Consider the following 19828-nt stretch of genomic DNA (forward strand, 5'->3'; position numbering starts at 1 on the left):
ATTTCATAGGTGAGCTAAAATAGAACAAAAACTTCTATACCCAATATTATATGCAAAAGATTTCTTACACATTTCTCTCATCTAAAAATGATTATGAAGGACAGAACAACCATTATAATTATTGCACCATAACATTGATTACATAATAGATATTAAAAGCTTTTACTTGATCTTTTCCTTGTTTAGATACTAAACTATTATCATGTTTCAATAAAAATATAGTGGAATGCATACAAAATATAGTACCATAACATACAAACAGTTATTTTGTCAAATAATGTTGTTACTTGTTGCTATTAACAACAATATATTCATTATAATAGTCAATATCAATAACCATGACAATCTTAATGGGATAGTATTGTTGCAGAAATCTTTGCATTAAAGAGAGAAAGCAAGGCATGACAATCTTTCAGCCCAAAGGAATGTGTAGGAAAGTCAAGGGGAATTCAATGCTACTATTTCTTAGGCCTATAAATGGCCAGCAAAACACCACTATCAAGCATGAAATACACTCAAACATGGTAGACTTTTATAACTACTAGAAAATGTCTCTGTAACAAATAAACCAAAGGTTGCCCAATTGCATAAAACAAAGTTGAAAGTTCTCATATTTTGTGTGGATCTTAAGGATATCGTCAATAGTTCTAAATACTCTCAAATAGCACTACCTCACTGTCTTCATAATACCATCAAGTATTGTCCCAACTAATTAGGGTGAATTCTATTTTGCAATTGCCAATTTTGAAAAACTAACAAATCCTTTCTCCTTCAAGCTTTCGACAGTCTCCTTGATGCTTGTCTCTATAGGAATATAGTCAATACCTAAGCTTTTTTCCTTTTCCTTAGAGACCTGGTATATTGGCGGAAATGGCTTGTCATCCGCACACCTGTAGTAATTGAAGGGTAACTTGTTAAAAACTTATACTCTTCAAGAGCTAGTAATTGAAATGATTGATGAAAAAGCAGCCTTACACCTTCGACCAAGTAGGAAAAAGGGAGAGCAAGTTGATAGAGAAAGCAGAGGCTAGTATTAAATATATGTGTACTCTGGAAAAATACGTCGCACTTGTTTGGTAATTTCAAAAGATATAGACATCATGAAGGAAAAGTAATCAAGCATGAAAACCTAATAGCTTGTGCTTTATGATCACAATTTCAAAATCAAAAAATTGTTTCAGAACACATTTATCAGTTAATCTAATAAATTATAGTTGATGCATAACATGGCATACATTTAATCATAGGCACATGGTAATCTTTTCCATCAATAAGATAACAAGTTTTCAATCCATGGAGAAATCACAGTGATGCCATAGATTGAGCAAAGGAATAGCAAACTTGAGCTAAAGAATAGGATGTTCTATTAAGATTTGGATTTGACCACACAAGAAAGGTTGCCAAGTTGATGGTTATTTATATTTGTAAGGAGAAAAACTTTAAACTAACATTATAGACAACCACAAAATACAAGCCAAGAAGGTCCAAGATACTTCAGTACTCAAGACAAATAAGATGGTACCAAGAAGGTGGTAGAGAGAGAATATATATATACACTGTGAAAGATGGAGACAAATAGATTACATAAAAGCAAGGACAAACAATAATGATCTAGAAATCACTCATAGATGGTAGCAAATCGCCCTAAAAACCCCACCACTAACAAATAGATACTGCATAAAGTAGAAAAGGGCTACCATAGATGGTCTCTGCAGTTATTGTGCTTGGCTGCACTTAAGAATCATATATTAATAGAGCATAAATCAAATTGTTACAGCTTTTCATCACATTTTGGACTAGTTTCAGCTTAAATTTTCCAAAGAATAGAAAATTAATGCCTTTCAATTTAAGTAAGAAGAAAAAGAAAACAGCAAGAAAAGGGTATATATATAAATAATTTTAGGAGAAAGAATGAGAGATCAAAAACACAGATTAGCATGCATTATGGTTTTCTTCTTGAAATCATACATGAATATAATAATAATAATAATAATAAATAGTCATTTATTATAATAGATGCAACCACAGTTTTTTAGTATGAAATAATGTTATTATCCAAAAATAGGATTTGGTTTTTCTGACAAAACCTGTACAATTTTAGTCAAAATATGCTCGAATAAAGCTCAAACAGGTGTATACCTTCTTGACGATGCTTAGGTATGATAAAGCAGCTAGAGCAACTTGGGTAAAGTACTAATTCTCACAGGAATGAAAACCATTATACAAAGTCTTGATTTGATCTGACATTTCTTCAGTTTGAGCTAAAATTTTAATTGAATACTTGGTAAATTATGATATGTAACTCTATCATCAATTGACTAACAGAATCATGAAAAAAAGCAAATTTGGTGGTCGAATGACCACCATACGGTGAATGAGTCAGATTTCTACGAAATTATGTGAGCTAGCCATAACAATTAAGTGGTAAAACAGAAAATTAATTATTTATATAAAGTAGTTAGTGCTAACCCATTGCGGATTCAAATAAGAGGTTGTGTCTATGAATTTAAAACTTAACATTTGAAAGGCATGAGATTTCAGGAACATATTAGGAATGCCTTTGTTAGTCAAAAGATGTCAGCAAATATGTCAGCTAATCCCTCTAACTGTGTATTGTCATATGCAGAGACAATTTGCAACCTCAATGAGGATGGGGCTTGCAGCTAGGGAAAGGGTGTGAAAAGAATGAATTTCTAGATTCTGGATGAAGATGGGACATGATCCAAGAACATTTTCTGAGACATACAGTCATAACACAAGAACAGCAATGTATGTTTGAAGGCTTGGATGTTACAAACATTTTTCACAAATATAAGCCTACTGAACAGACAAAAACATAAAAAAACAAACAGAAATATTGAGAGAGAATGTAGGACAGAATCGCAATGAAAAAATAGAATAACAATTAACAAGAGAATTATTTTCCTTGAAAACAATATGGTTTCTAAAATATATGACGAAGCATCTAAGTAAATCCATTGTCATTAAAGACAGTAACTTACTTTTCTGGCAGTTTAAGAGCAGGATATTGTTCACGCAAAATTTTCACAATCTCTGAATAGTGAGCAACTCTTTCGACTAAACAATATCTTCCCCTTGCTGAGGGAACCTCAAATGCCAGAATATGTGCCATCGCAACATCTTTGACATTGACCCACCCAAAGCTTAAATTTGGATATGTAGATCCTGCAAATGATTCAATAGGAAATTATTAGATTTTAATTCTCTCCCTTCATCAACAAAACAAATTTTGTAGAAAAGAATAATCTAGATTGGATAGAGTATGCTTATAACATTAAAGTGAAGTATATCAAAGAGTTCAACAAGAAGTATGGTTCAAAATTCTATATGAATGAAACATGTCTCTGGAGAATGGAAATGTTTCATAATCAGGCCTGCTGCAATCATACTAGACATCAAAACAATTATCAACTTATTTTGGCCCATTTTGGATAAAACCGCTAGATCTTCACCTTGCCATTTACTTTCTTCTGTTCCTTTTATCTTATGACATTCATACTTTGAGAAATGTTCTATTTGACTTACATCGCAAAAACTACTGCATAGAAAAGCATATTCTACTAAGGCAGATTGAAAGATTTTGGTTCTGATCACTGTTTACTAACATTCAACTAAGATAATATGTAACATGAAATTTACATACCATTTATCAAGTTCAGGAATAGAGCAGAACTCGAATTTAGAGTAGGTTGCAAAAGAGGACCTATGACCGCTCCTGGGTGTATTGTTACGATGTCAATAGAATTATCTTTTGAAAACTTCCAAGCAGCCTCCTCTGCCAACGTCTTCGAGAGTGGATACCACAACTAAAAGAAACCAAAGATTAGGAAAAATATTTGAGGTTCTCAAAACATAAACATTAGCTTTGCACAGTCGGACAAAACTCAAGAAATAAACTGACATACTACTTGCAGTACTCTTGAACAAATAGCACCACAAACCTCTAGCTTATCATAAAATTTATAGAGGAGCATGACCATAAACTTTTTTTCAAGTTATCAGATACAAAAACTACACATAATTATTCTTTTATCTGATAGAGAAAACTATCACACTGCATTACCAGCATTACCAGAAAGCTTCATTTTCTACAAATTGCATATTTTTTGGTACTATATATATGAAAAACTTAAATAATGATATTAGATCAAAGTTGAGGAAAGTCAAAGTTGGCAATAGTCAGTAAAGAGTGAAATTTGCAAAAATCTCAATAAATTTAAGTTTAAGTTGTTTTCCATAAAACATCGTCTTTATAATAATATAAGTTAGTTGTACCATAAAAATTTAAGTTCTCTGATGAATATCCTACAGAAATCAAAAATTTCTTCATAAAATATTGTGAGAAAGGACAAGGACAAAAGTAATTGAAGAACTAGCTATTCTTCATGCTTGCATATATGTTCTTAGGGAATTCATGTTGCTACCATATTTGATCATACAACTTCCAGGTTGTCTCTATCCAGGTATGATTCAAACAGAGAAATAGACATTAAAAGAAGATGGATATCAAAAGGAAATAGGGTGGACACTCGTGAAGTATCTATCAGCTTCTACCTTTTCCTGCTCACAGAACTCTGCACTAGAAAACCATGTCGCATCAACTACGACATCAGGTGTTTGTGGTCTTCCATTGCACACAACAGTAGCCATGGACGATGTTACGACCACCCTTTTAACAGAAGGAGTTTTAATGCAGGAACCGAAAACATTCAGTGTCCCCTTCACTGCCGGGTCAATAAACTCAGCCTAAAAGCAAGATCGAAAGACAAATCTGTTAAAAAAAGTTATAACTTGCCATCATTTGGGACAGCAAAAATAAAGAATATCATAATGACACATGGGACAGAAACCAAGAAAAGAAGGTAAGAAGATTGTGTATGGTAATTTTATTTAATCCCAAATATATTACCATGTTGTGGCACAACATACGAAAAAGAGGAAAACTTGTTGCAGTCAGCAGGAAATATTCAATTAGAAAGATAAATATTGCGGCATACAGGCAAAAAGTTAAGCTCTGCTGGATCTTATTATTAAGCAGAGAAAAAGAGGCCATATATGAAAGCAGCATCAAGTGAAGAACGTGGAATTGCATAGACGTAGGTTGGTACAGATAATGAATCCATATGACAAGGCTCAGTTTCTTGCTAGACAATGTTGTGCATAAATTTGAATCTAAGTTGCAAACATGCCAAAAGTCTAAAGACTCAAATACATAATAAAAAGTATAAAAATGAAAAATGTGCAACACATGCCGAAAACTTAGGATGAGTTTGTATATGAAGAGATGCAAACAAACAGGGAAATGTACATAATAAGTTTCTTTCTTCTCTGTTTTTTCCTTATTTATCTTTTCATGTTGTATTAGAAGTCTGTTGGTCATAGTTGGGTTGAGGAAGAATTAGTAATTACTTATTGGGATTGTACTAGAGAGCTTAGATGTATTAACATATAGGGTTCCTTAGTTACGTGGTCCTCCAAATTTTGTGACTTTTTGTCCCCAACTCATCGAGGAATTATTTTTCTTCATGTTATACTTCTATCTTCTCTTGAAGCGCCTTTAAGAAAGTAGCATTTCGTCAACGAAAACTTTTCCTTTTATGTGATCTCTTGTCACCTTTCGAGAAGGGTTCCTTCATTATTTTATAATCATAAAGGTATTAATGAACCTGCTATGTACTCCAGTATATCATGTAAAATCAACTTCAATTGAAAGTTTCAACAAAATCTTGCAACATGTCCACAGTTGAGAGAGAGAGAGCGGGGGGAGGGGGGAGAGGGAGGGAGAGGGAGAGGAGGGAAGAGAGAGGTCAGGGAGCCTCTGCGCGGAGGAGGCGGAGGCTGTCTGGTCTTCGCCGGCCTCTCTCTTTCCTCCTCTTCCTCTTCTTTCCTCCCCCGCTCTCTCTCTCTCTCTCATGTCCTCATCTCCTTCTTCTCCTCCAGTTAGTCGTCTCAATTTAATTGGCGGAACCGTCCCCATCCTCTACCGGTACGGTCCGGACGATTCCGCAGACCTTGAGTACTACTATAAGATTAAAAATATTGACAAGATTTACAATACTATGCTAACTTTATAACTAATAAGTGAAACATAAGTGCTAACAAATAATACCGTTATTTTTAGGTTATTAGGTATCGATTGCTTAGCTACCTTAGTAGCATCCAACTTTCCAAAGGCTGAAGCATGGATATAGAGTTTTCAATGTACCTATGTATGTTGATATTGTGATATTATTGGAAAACTACTGCACATATTGTACGATGAATGTTTTGTCCATTAACTATGTCATGTCAACCAAGATTTGCCATATTGTTCATACCGCACGATATCAAGCATAGTGTACAAATAGCAAACAATTACTCGGTGGCATACCATGTTCGATATCATGAACTAACCCATATTGACACTCTACCAGCATGGTACCAATACGGATACCGAAACCTGTAATGCGAACCATAATATTAAGGAACATTCGGTATTATTAAGTAGTGTTTTGAACCTGGTGACCTGGATGCCCATTCTGGGTGCGGTCAAAGATCACATATTCAACTATGGTTGAACAAAGATTCAACTACGGCATTCTGGGTGCGGTCAAAGATCGCATGTTCAACTATGGTTGAACAAAGGTTCAACCATAGAAAACAAATGGCCCATTCTTTCTCACCACAAGTAGCAGGTGGACGATCAAACAAGTAGACCCGGCTGATCCAGCCAAGTCTCAAAACACTTGTATTAAGTGCCTATACTAGATTGTTGTCTCAATAGTCAGTGTAAAGATTGCATTCACTCCAATAATAGATTTGCCAGCAAATTCTTCCCAAAAAATGATGAAATTATGATGATGCTGCTTTTGTTTTATAAAACTAACAAGATAGGAGCAATTAAAAATTATATTGGTGAAAAAAGTAAACCTACAGAAAAAAAATAATAACAATGTTGTAATATAATAGATAACCATATGAACCTGCGGATCTGTCGCATTTACATAGCAAGGAGATGCTGTATGAAAAACACCCTCGCACCCCTTAACCACTGAATCGAAAGAGCCCTCTTCTAACAAGTTTGCTTTAAACAGTTGTAGCCTTTCATTGGCTCCTTCCAAGGCACGTAAATGCTCAGTTTTCTTTGGATCAGCTAATAAACATGACATAAAAAAATTATAAGATAAGAGATAAAAATTAATTTTTTGCAAAATTTTAGACCTAGCGGGTCAAGTGGTGGCATGAACGCTTGGCATGGATCAATCATAGAACTTTGTCAAAAAATTGAATGATGATCAAAATATTGCCCTTCCGTCCATGATCCACTAAAAAAAGAATAATAGAAATGGATGTTCAGACAAACATGGCAGAACAGGAAGAAATATCAAAAGCAAAGAGCACAGGAACTGTAGGATTTCATGTTCTATGCATAAGTCAGATATAGGCATATTTATAGGAAAGACTGAAAGCGGAAGCGCTTCTTCAAAATTGTTATAATTTTAACCAGAAATCAAGATCATTCTCAATCTGCCTCAACTGAAATAAAGGATCTTTCTTGCAAGAAGCTCGATATCATTCAATTGCTGCAAAGAAGCTTCAAACTCGTTCTAGAGAAAGTTAACAATATGATCAATCAAAATAGCAGAGAGAGAGACGGACCAAGATCCCGGACGGTGCCGCGCACGGTATATCCGCGCTGGAGGAGAAGCTTGACGAGCCAGGAAGCGATGTAGCCGGACGCACCGGTCACGCACACCACCTTCCCACTCCCACTCATCCTTCTCTCCTCTCTCTCCTCGCTCGATCTCGCTCCCGCTATTCGGTTTTGGGGTGTCTCTGGAGAAGGGCGGGAGCCCGCGAACAAATAGAGAAAGAAGCCCGAAGGGCGGCGGGCATCTTTGACCGAAAAAAAAAAGGGCGGCGGGCAACTTCTACCGGTCGTCGGGAGGATCGGTGGGAAAACGTAAGCAATTGCGACATTGCAAATGGTAGATGATGTATGCATATCGGTTTTGACATGCACTTGCCGTTCTGCCGCATATCGGTTTTGAAACAATTTTATATTTTTATTTTTTAATAAAGATATAAAATTGCTTACGCTTCCCTCTCAAGTGCGAATCGTTGAATGACGGCGCCAACCCTCTGTCGCAATTGCTTACGTTTCAGCTTTTGTAATTTATTTTTTTCCCATCGCTGCCGCAGAAAAAAAAAAATCGCAGCATCATCGTGTACGATTGATCTTCATTCGCAACCTCGACCGTTGGATGGCATCCGTTACGGATGATAAAGCACCGAACTTTTTCATTCATCCGCGAGCACGAATCTCGAAGTGGCGGTAGGTGATTATTCTTTCGGCCGAAGGAGAGAAACCCTGCCCTTGCTTTCGACGGTCTGCCGCAGGTGCTTACGTTTCGCCGTCGATCCCCACCACTTGGCCTCTTTCTCCATATATACGCGAGGTTCCGCAAGAATACCGAACAGCGGGAGCGAGATCGAGCGAGGAGAGAGCAGAAAGAAGGATGAGTGGGAGTGGGAAGGTGGTGTGCGTGACCGGTGCGTCCGGCTACATCGCTTCCTGGCTCGTCAAGCTTCTCCTTCAGCGCGGATATACTGTGCGCGCCACCGTCCGGGATCTTGGTCCGTCTCTCTCTCTCTCTCTGTAATTTTGAGGACTAGTAGTCGTTATTTTGTGGCAATCGCTATCCCTCTTATCTTGTGTTCTCTTTAGGAGATACAGTTACACACACGGTGTGTCATAGTTATGGTTATTATGCATCATCGCTGGCGGATTCACGTCCCTGTCTTGCTTGTTTAGATTCGTTTATAGCCCTTAAACCATGATATGGTTGGACGGATCTTTTACCTTGCGTTTAATAAACCCCAGATTAAAGGGGTTGTCATTGATTTTTTTCAGCTTTCTTGACTTTGATTTTGTTATATGTCTTCCATTAATCGTAGTCGGAGACTTGCTTCTCACATTTTTATGATTGTATTTTGACTTTGGATTTTTGTTGATGTTGTCTTGCCTTGTTCTTCCCATGTTACATAATACAGGGGTAGAAATAGAGTGGGAAGTTAGGGTTTCAGAGCATGAAACAGGATTAAAAGGCTTATAAGGAGCTCTGGTGCCTTTGATTTTAAAACGGTTACAGCCTTTTAGGAATAGAGTCGTGAACATGTAGAGTTGTCTTCTTATCTTTCTTTTTTTTTTTTCTTTTGAATGAAACATGCATCCGATGGTCAGGATCAAATTAGCTTAAATTGGAATCATGATTAGATCCATGCGTGAGAGCTCTAAAGCATTGCCTAAAGAAAAATAAAGCATGCAGAACATGTAGGAATTTTCTTTTTGCAATAATATTGTCTTTTATAAGACATTGTGATCCAGTCATTGTAAACTAACTTTGGTGGCAACATTAGTTGTTTAGAAGGGGATTGAAAACGTCCAGAAGTGGGGGCAGGAGTGGAGCGGGATAGGATTTTGAATCAGGTGTACATTATTGAGAAGAAGATTTTTGTAAATTCTTTATTGTCTAATCCTCTATTTCACTTTAGGCAGACTGAGGATGACGTTGATTTCATTAAAATTATAGTAAGTTTAAAGAAGCATTCCTGCTTTTCACGGAAATGATAACACTTTTTTTATGTGATGTTTCTTTCAGTATTTCCTATAAATATGCGTGTACCTATCTTACGCATTGAGCATGAAATCCTAAGTTCTTGTTTTTTTTGTTTCCTTCTTCTTGTTCTGTCACTTTTGGCCGAACAATCTCTTTCTATTATTCTTATTTTAATGGATCATGGAGACAAAAGGCGGTATTTTGATCATCATCTAATTCTTTTGCAAAATTCTGTCATTGATCCATGTGAAGCATTCATGCCACCACTTATCATAGGGCATATGATAGACCTGAAATTTTGCTAAAAACTAATTTTGGTCTCTCATCTTATATTTTTTATGTCATGTTTATTAGCTGACCCGAAGAAAACTGAGCATTTGCATGCCTTGGAAGGAGCCAATGAGAGATTGCACTTGTTTAAAGCAAACTTGTTGGAAGAGGGCTCTTTTGATTCAGTGGTTGAGGGGTGTGAGGGTGTGTTTCATACAGCATCTCCTTTCTATCACGATGTCACAGATCCACAGGTTCATATTATTATCTCTGTTATAAAATAACATTGTTATTATTTTTTTTCCCATAGGTTTACATTTTTCAATAATGTACTGTTTAAATTTGCTTCTAACTTATTAGTCTTACAGAACAAAAGCAGTATCATCATAATTTCATCATTTTTTTGTGCAATCTTTGCTGGTGTTGAGCTACTATTGGAGTGCATGCATTCTTTGTACTGAGTATGGAGACAGCAATCTAGTTAATAACAGTGTTTTGAGACCTTGCTTGATTAGCTGGGTCTACCTGTTTTATTGGCCACTTGCTAGCTATGGTTGGCCAGGTTGAGTTAAAACCTGTATCTAGCTGAAATCCATTTGAACCCATAAACTGAGCAGCTCAACTGTTCGAACCACCAAATCAGCAACTTAATTTGACTCGGATTGGGCTGGGCCGTTTACTCTGAAACTCAATCTGCTGACATCTCTCTTCTTCTCGATTGGGGCAATGAGAACAAAACATCACCAACGGTTGTACAGATCTGATGATCCTCTTCGCTATTCTTATGTTCTTTGATTGAAGTTGTTGCACTGTACAGGTTGAGGCGAGGGAAATAAGAGCTGGTTGAGGTAGCAAGACTGAAGGGATGGAGGCAGGGTCAAAAGTGAGTTGAGGCGGCAGTCTCAGAGGGGAGATGAGGAGGTCATGGTGAAGGGGTTGAAGTGGAAACATTGGAGTTTTACGGATGGGGCCAACAGGTTGTTGTAGCAATGGTTTAGAGGGAGATCTAGTTGGCATCAAATGGTGAAAAGACAACATCTGAGCAGGTTAAGGTGGCACTAGAGGATTGGAGAGGATAGGTTTAAAGATGTGAAGGGCGGAGGGCTTGAATACTGCTTTCCTAAAGATAATCAAAAGATAGAAGTAAAACATGAAGCAAAATAATTCCTCGATGAGTTAAGGACAAATATTCAAAATTTGGAAAAACATGGAACTTGGAAACCCTATATGTAAAGACATCTAAACTATCTGGTACTCGATTTTCCTCAACCCAACTATGACTTTTATACAGCTAATCCAAAAATATTTAAGATCTAAAGCTTAACTATCCATGGACTTCTGAAACAACTCAAAAAAAAAAAGGAAAAAAGGTGCACTCCCTGTTTTCTTGCATCTTTTTGTACAGAAACTCATCCTAAGTTTAGGGCTACAGAATTTTTCATTTTTTATATTTTGATTGTTTATTTGAGCTTGAGATTTTTTGCATGTTTACAACCTAGATTCAATTCATGCACAAAATATTCATGCAATAAAATGAGGCTGCTCATATGGATTCATTGTGCGTGCTGACCATTGTCTATGCAAATCCACATTCTTCACTTGATGCTGCTTTCATATCTGGCCTCTTTATTCACTTGACGCTGCTTTCATTTCTGGTCACTTTATCCATTCAGGACAATAATATTCAGCATAGATTAACTTGTTGCTTGTATGCTGAAAAAATTGTCTGACTAATTGAACATTTCATGCTTACTGCAACAACTTTAATATATGGGATTGGATAAGATTACTGTAGATAGACTTCTTGCCTTCTTTTCTTGTTTTCTGTCCAATGTGCCTTGGTGATATTCTTTATTTTCACTGTTCCAAATGATGTCTAGCTATCACTTTTTTAACAGCATTGTCTTTCAATCATACATTTAGGCGGAGTTAATCGACCCAGCAGTGAAGGGAACACTCAATGTTTTCAGTTCCTGCATTAAAACTCCTGTTAAAAGGGTGGTCGTAACATCATCGATGGCTGCTGTTGCATTTAATGGAAGACCACGAACACCTGATGTGGTAGTTGATGAGACATGGTTTTCTAGTGCAGAGGTTTGTAAGCAGGCCAAGGTATGAGCTGATACTAAGGTGTATTTTTCTCTTTTAGGATCATATTTAGATAGAGACAGCATGGAGGTTGTATGATCAAACATGGTTGCAACTTGAATTCCCTCAGAACATATGCAAGAAAGAAAAATAGAGCTACTTAAATTATCTTTTGTCCTTATCCTTTTTCCCATGCAGGGACTTCTAATTCCTGTAGGATATTCATCAGAGAGCACAACAAAATTTTATAAGTGATATCCTCTTTGGAGCACATCATGTTTTTGAGTCTCATTATGTATGAATTGTTGGTGGCATGAATATGAAGTTTTAAAAGCATGTGCGATACATGGATGTGGATCAAACATGACATAGTTTGTGCATGGGTCACTGGATGAAGGTGTGGATATGTGGGATTTGCTAGAAAGAGTTGCTTGGTTGTGGACTATATGCCCAATCCATTGGCCCTGGTTGGGGGAAGGCTACAGCCCCTGTGTAGCCCACCTTCTAACATATGGGTTGATCTATCAAAAAAAATAATCAATACAAGCCCATATCTCCAGTCCCCCATTTAGGAAGCATGTGTGTGCATGTATTTCAATTAACTAATGTAAGAGAAGTATATACATTTATGACTATGTCTAGTTGGCATTCTAGTACCTGGTATTATGAATATTAGAGATGTTTTAAATTTTTTTACCCTGGCAAATATTCCTTATAAGCATTATACAGTCTTAGAGATCAGTAGTTTATTATTATTAGCATGCGACATGCAATTAACATATATTTTATCAAGAAATTTGATTTACTGAAAACAACTTAAAGTTAAGTAAATTGAGCTTTTTTTGGTTTTTGATCCATGTTTCATTTTTTACTGAATCAAAGTACCCTGACTATTGCCAAATTTAACTTCTATATCCATGTTTCCTCAACTTCAATCTAATAAAATTATTTAAGTTCTTAAATATATATAGTCCCAAATAATATGCAATTGAAGAAAACTCCCAATGTTAATGTTTTATTGATGAATATCTTTGTTAGCATGAGAATATCATATCCCTGTCAACTATCAGTCCTGTCTTTGACAACTGTATGTATCATGAATTGATGATCAAATGCTGTGGAAGGATACATAGTTAAGATTGTTGTTAAGGGGAACGATTATTCATATCTTCTATTGCTTACACCATGATCATAGTTGCTAATTGTTTATCCCATTATCCCACAAATGTAGTTGTACGCTTGAGGCACATGTTCAAAATGTAAGGATCTGGTCTTTCTGCAAATATACGTTTAGATATCAAAAAGTTTTATGTAGAGTACTTATATGCTTGTATGTTGATAATTTTTCGATTTGGGCTCTTGCTTTGTACTTCTGGACCTATAGATGAATAAGATTTCCTATGATGAACCTAAATTCCTTCTCAGTTTGTCTTGGTTTTGGATTGAGGATTGCTCGCCTGTTTATGTAGAGTACTTATATGCTTGTATGTTGATAATTTTTCGATTTGGGCTCTTGCTTTGTACTTCTGGACCTATAGATGAATAAGATTTCCTATGATGAACCTAAATTCCTTCTCAGTTTGTCTTGGTTTTGTATTGAGGATTGCTCGCCTGTTGCACGAGCTTGAGCATAAAGAACATAACTGATAGCCTTTCCTTCCAGCCAAGAGGCCTTATAGGTTTCATGGCTGGGTTTTCTCTACATTTATTGCTAAAAGATGCGAATAGAAGAAATTTTACACTAATTCATAGATTGTCGATATAAAATTCAGTTTCCCGTCATGAAACATATTTGTACGTTGATTAATCACACTTTAATTCATAAAGCTGAACCTGATTATATTGGATAAGGCTTGTTGATTTTAAGGTACCTTCTGTATTCCTACAAGTGAAATCCACACAGTGCAAAGCATCACTGAGATATATTGAATTCTTTCAACATGGTCTACCAAGCTGACCAATTAAGTAGGATAAAGGTTGTCATTTGTGTTTTCCCTTCACAATTTGTATTGCTTGAACTATTCTTTATTCTCATTGTAATATGCTGTGAAATGTGAATTGATTATTAGTGAGGCAATACTCTGTTAAAAGCTTACAGTTCATTATGTTATGTTCTAGATGAAGCTTTCTGGTAATACTAGTAATGCAATGTTATAGTTTGTAAGGCAAAAGAATAATTGTGTTTAGTGTTTGTATGTAGTAGCTTGAAAAATGCTTATGGTTATGCTAATTGTTGTAATAACTTAGAGGTTTTAGGTGCTAATTGTTCAAGAGTACTGCAAGTGGTAAGTTAGTATAGTTCTTAAGTTGTATAGGACTAAACAAAGTTAATGGTATCTGTTTCGAGAATATTTTTCCTAACCTCTCATTTTCTATTAGTTGTGGTATGTACTCTCGAAGACATTGGCAGAGGAGGCTGCTTGGAAGTTTTCAAAGGATAATTCTATTGACATGGTAACAATAAACCCGGCAATGGTCATAGGTCCTCTTCTGCAACCTACTCTAAATACGAGTGCTGCTGCAATCCTGAACTTGATAAATGGTATGTAAAATTCATGTTGCATAATGTATTGGTTGAATGTTAGTAAACAGTAGCCAGTACTTTGTCAGTTTATCTACCAATTGTAGAGAGTGCTATTTTTGAACAAAATGAAACCATAGCTTCAAAGCACCAGGAAAAATTTTGGCAGTATTTATTGCCATTTAGAATGACTATGGCGAGTCTAGAGGTCCTTGGATGCTTGAGGTCATGGGATTTGAGGCCTTACTCTTTGTGTGCTCTATCATCAATGGAACTGTTGTACCTTTTTCTAAAAGGAAAAAAAGAAAATGTAACTTTGTTAACAAATTGGTCTCAGGGAGCTATCAGAACTTTTGTCCAAAATATCTCCCAAAATTTGGTTTTGGCAAAGAAATATTAATTGATGAAAGAAAAGTCAGTACGAATGCCATGTGTAAGCTGGCTTATGAGTGGGCTCTTAAACCAATACTCTTGATCACATATGCGTTTACCTTCCGGAACATTGACCTGTGATTCTAATAAAAGAAACATTCAACACATTTGAATTTTTTATGTTACTTAAATACCTTTAATGAGTTAAAAATAGCTTCTTTTAGGGCATTCTGCTCTCATGGCATAATGATTTAGAGTTTCCTTCAATGCTAATAACTAAAAAACATCCAATAGAGCAAGCTGCTTACAATGGCAGCAAGCCAGCAACAGTAATGAAAAAAAACTTTTCCATTTTTAACTCAACATTCCACAACAATAATACAAGCTCCTTCCAGAACAAGGGGGGCAAAGTGCCAAGAAAAAGAAAACTCATAAAAATATCAATAAGTCAAATGGAGGAACATGCAGCAAACATTTACTGACTACCTATTTAGATACAATATCATAACATCAAACATGTATGAAACCAATACGGCAAATTGTTTTTGTTATTTGATAAAAAATCGGTTAATGATTTTATGAAAGTTATTGAAGTGAAAGTAAGTTGGCTCTTATATTTAAGCTTTACCCATTGGAGTTTATTAATGGGGCTAGCTACACTTTATACATGAGCACTGGCATTATGTTTTTGTAGCTCTGATTTTTAATCTTTCCAGTTGCTGGTTTGAACCCAACATATAAAATTTGTTTTATATCTGATCTTTGATATAGCTTTTTATAATTTGGACTGGAAAACTGTAAAAAGCTATTCATATTATTAACTGGAATACTAATTAGTATACTAAACTCAACTCTACTCAACTAAGCCTTGATCCCAAACTTGTTGTGTTCGGCACATAAGTTGATAATTGTTCTGATGTCTAGTTCCATTGTTGTTGGCCTAATTAAGAAACATCTCCAGAGACATGTTTTGTATATAGAATTTTGAACGATGCTTCTCGTTCAACTCTTTGATATGCTTCACTTTAGTGTTATAAACATGCTCTATCGAATCTAGATTATTCTTTTCTATAAATTTTTATTGTTGATGAAGGAAGAGAATTAAAATCTAACAATTTCCTCTTGAATCGTTTGTAGGATCTTGTACATATCCAAATACAACTTTCGGGTGGGTCAATGTGAAAGATGTTGCCATGGCACATATTCTGGCATTTGAAGTTCCCTCAGCAAGTGGAAGATATTGTTTAGTTGAAAGAGTTGCTCACTATGCACAGCTTGTGAAGATTTTGCATGAACAATATCCTGCTCTTAAACTGCCAGAGAAGTAAGTTACTGTCTTCAATGGCATTGGATTTATGTAATTGCTAAGGCATATGTTTTAGAAACTATAATGTTTTCAAGGAAAATAACTCCTTTGTTAATTTCTAATTTGTTATTCTTTTTTTCTCATTGCAACCATGCAGTTTCTCTCAATTTTGTCTACATTCTTTCTCAATGTTTCTGTCTTGCTTTTTTATGTCTTTGTCTGTCCAGTAGGTCTATATTGTAAAAGAAAGCTACAGCCAAGTCGTAGAACATGTATTGCTGTTCTTGGATTATGACTTTATATCACAGCTAATGTTTTTGGATCATTTCCCATCTTCATCCAGAATCTTGCATTTCATTCCTTTCTCACCCTTAGCCAAGCTTTAAACCCCATCTGTATTGAGGTTGCAAATTGTCTCTGCATATAACAATTCACAATCAAAGATGGGATTAGCATGTGGAGGATCGCAGCAATAGCAACCTATCTTGTGAGAAATGGAGTAGTCTTTACATATTTGACATCTTTTGTCTAACAAAAGCATTTCTAATATGTTCCTCAAGTATCATGCCATTTGATGCACTAAGTAAATATTCTATTAAGTTTTAAGCTCATGGACATAACCTCTGATTTTAATCTGCTATGAGTTAGTGCTAACTACTTGATATGAAAATTTTGTTTTCTGTCTTACCACTTAATTGTTGTAGCTGGGTCACATAATTTCATAGAAATCTGACAAGTCCACCATATGGTGGTGATTCAACGACCAAATTTGCTTTTTGTCATGATTGTGTGAGTCAACAGTTGTAGAGATACATTCAATTATTTACCAAGTATTCAATTAAAGATTTAGCTCAAACTGAAGAGATGTCAAATCACATTAAGACTTTGTATAACGGTTTGAATTCACTGTTGAGAATTACTACTTTATCAAAGTTGTTCTACTTGGTTTATCATACCTAAGCAGAGTCAAGGAAGTATAGACCTGTTTGAGCTTTATTCGAGCATGTTTTGACTGAAACCACACAGATTTCATCAGAAAAATCTAACCCTAATTTGGGGGGCAACATTATTTCATAATGTAACTTTAAAACTTTTGTTCCTATCTACAATAATAAATGATTATGTATGGGCATATTTATTTTTTATTTATATCACCTTGTCAAAATATTCGTGTATGATTCCAAGAAGAAAACTTTAATTCACGCAATTCAATGTTTTAGATCTCTCATTCTTTTTCCTAATTTTTTTATGTGTACCCTTTTTTTGTTTCTTTCTTTTCTCTTTGTTTAAACTCAAAGGTACTAATTTTCTAGCTTTGGTAAATTTAAGATGAATCTACTCCAAAGTGTGAAGAAAAGCTGAAACAATTTGATATACTACTTACTAGTATGTGATACTTAAATGCAGCCAAGCACAACAACTGCAGACACGATGCTTAATTGACTTTTTACACTTTATGTAGTGTCTATTTTTAGCAGCAGGGTTTTTAGGACAACCTGCTGCAATCTATTGGAGATTTCTCTCTCTTTTGGTATGTGTGTTCTCTCTCTACCACCTTCTTGGCACTGCCTTATTTGTCTCGAGTACTGTAGATACTACTTTGTGCTTGACACTCCATTGGACATGGCTTTGTGCTTGTCTCTTCTTGCGAGCTTGTTGGACCTCATGAGCTTTGTCCAGGATTCTCTTTTGTTCAAACTTGTCCTATTTAATTTCCTCATTTAATCTTTAGCCATCTACATCTCCCAAGTCATAAGAAACTTGGGCACAAAAAATGCAAATGTAACAAGAAGTAGCTCCAATTATTACAATATAAACTACATCTGATGGTTTCTCTTCTTTGACATTAGGCCATGCCAACGCCCCAAGTATCTTGGACCCTCTCAAGTTGTATCTCGTAGCTGTTTATAACATCAATTTAAAGTTTTTCTACTTGCGAATATGGAAAACCATTGATTTGGCAATCTTTCTTACCTGGATCAAATCCAGATCTTGATTAAACATCCTATTCTTTAGCTCAAGTTAGATATTGCTAGGCCCTGCTTAATCTGTGGCATTACTGTTATCTCCCCATTGATAGGAAAACCTGTATATCTAATTGATGAAGATTACAGCCGTGTTTATAATTAATTGTATTCCATGTATCAGCTATAAGTTATTGATTAATGAATGAGTGTGTTCTGAAACATTTTTCTGTCTTGACACTGTGATCATAAAGCGCAAATATCATGCCTGATTACTCTCCCTTAATGTTCTTTTATTCGTATCTTTGAAGTATCAAATAATTGCTGAAATATTTTTCCAGAGCACAGACACATATTTTTGTATTAACCTCTACTTTGCCTCCTCTATCAACTTGTTTTCTCTACCTTTCCTACTCTGTGAAGAGGTTTATGGCTGCTTTTTATTCAGTCATTCCAAGTACTAGTTCTTGAAGAGAAGTTTTAATGAGTTACCCTACAATCTAAATGTACCCTCTACTTAGATAAAGCTCTCTTTTTCAAAACTTGTTCTCTGATTGTCAAGCTCCATATGCTGGCAGGTGCGCGGATGACAAGCCCTTTGTGCCAATATATCAGGTCTCAAAGGAAAAGGTGAAAAGCTTAGGCATTGACTACATTCCTCTAGAGACAAGCATCAAGGAGACTGTCGAAAGCTTGAGGGAGAAGGGGTTTGTGAGTTTTTAAAAATTGGCAGTGGCAAATTAAAGCTCACCCAATTAGTTGGGACAATACTTAATGGCATTACAAAGACATCAAGATGCTTTAGCTCCACCGAACCTAGAGAACTTTCCACTTTGTTTTTTGCAATTGTGCAACCTTTGCTTGCGCAGACATTTTCTAGAAGATATTTTCATGTCTACCATGTTTCATTATGTTTCTATGCCTGATGGTGGTGTTTCTCGGACCATTTATAGGCTAAAATAATGTAGTATGTATTGAATTCTCATCGACTTTCCTACACTTCCTATGACTGAAAGAATGCCATGCTATGCCTTCTCTCTTCAATGCAAAGGTTTCTATGACAATATTGTCATTAAAGAATCATGGTTATTGTTTTTGACTATTATAATGAATAGGTTGGTTGTTAATTGCTGTCAATAGCAACAAAATAACAGCATTATTTGGCAAAATAACTGTTATTATATTATGGTTTTATTTTTGGATAGCTTCTACTATATTTAAAGTAAAATTTGACGATAGTTTATTCTCTTAAGAAGGAAAACATCAAGTAAATGCTTTGAATATCTATTATGTAATCAATGTTATTGTGCAATGAGGGCTATTATTTGAAAGCCAGTCATATACTGTGCAACATAAGTTTGGGAATCCTAAATAATTGTAATTGTTGTTCTGTCCTTCATAATCATTCTTATATGAGAAATGTGAAAGAAAAATATAGTATTGGCTACATAAGTTCTTGTTCGATTTTACCTCACCCATGAAACAAGTACATAAATGGATCATCAGAAAGGAGTGCGCAGATGAACCTTGTGATAATTATGATTTCTTTCTCTCTCTTCTTTCTTTTGTCTTTCATATAAAGAAATATATTATAGCAAAAAATAAAAATATGTATATATCTTATATAAATATGATGTCTATCTACAGGAAGTCTTTTCTTTTTCTAACAGAAGCTTATAAATTTTAG

General features: G+C 35.4%; 2 protein-coding genes across 4 annotated transcripts; one reads left to right on the forward strand and one right to left on the reverse strand.

Annotated features, from left to right (window-relative positions):
• Positions 1–510: 510 nt before the first annotated feature.
• Positions 511–7981, reverse strand: LOC120110241 (phenylacetaldehyde reductase-like). 3 transcript variants are annotated; one of them, XM_039124668.3, is made up of 6 exons: positions 7660–7980; positions 6984–7153; positions 4576–4767; positions 3725–3827; positions 3003–3186; positions 511–890 (listed from the first exon to the last, which is right to left on the reverse strand). In XM_039124668.3, exons 1-6 carry the CDS (start codon positions 7775–7777, stop codon positions 725–727), a joined length of 933 nt encoding a protein of 310 aa, XP_038980596.1. In that variant the 5' UTR covers positions 7778–7980; the 3' UTR covers positions 511–724. The 3 variants fall into 3 exon arrangements, with proteins under 3 accessions (XP_038980596.1, XP_038980595.1, XP_089781118.1); XM_039124667.3 differs by having other exon boundaries at positions 3665–3827; positions 7660–7977; XM_089924992.1 differs by lacking the exon at positions 4576–4767 and having other exon boundaries at positions 3665–3827; positions 7660–7981.
• Positions 7982–8157: 176 nt separating this feature from the next.
• LOC103707992 (phenylacetaldehyde reductase-like) lies at positions 8158–19185 on the forward strand. Its single transcript, XM_039124670.3, has 6 exons — positions 8158–8637; positions 9975–10144; positions 11814–12002; positions 14358–14520; positions 16009–16195; positions 18720–19185. Exons 1-6 carry the CDS (start codon positions 8520–8522, stop codon positions 18862–18864), a joined length of 972 nt encoding a protein of 323 aa, XP_038980598.3. The 5' UTR covers positions 8158–8519; the 3' UTR covers positions 18865–19185.
• Positions 19186–19828: the final 643 nt, after the last annotated feature.

Source organism: Phoenix dactylifera, chromosome 8, assembly GCF_051530095.1.
Source record: "Phoenix dactylifera cultivar Ajwa chromosome 8, Ajwa_hap1_PhDact_Kaust_v1.1, whole genome shotgun sequence".
Lineage (NCBI taxonomy): Eukaryota > Viridiplantae > Streptophyta > Magnoliopsida > Arecales > Arecaceae > Phoenix > Phoenix dactylifera.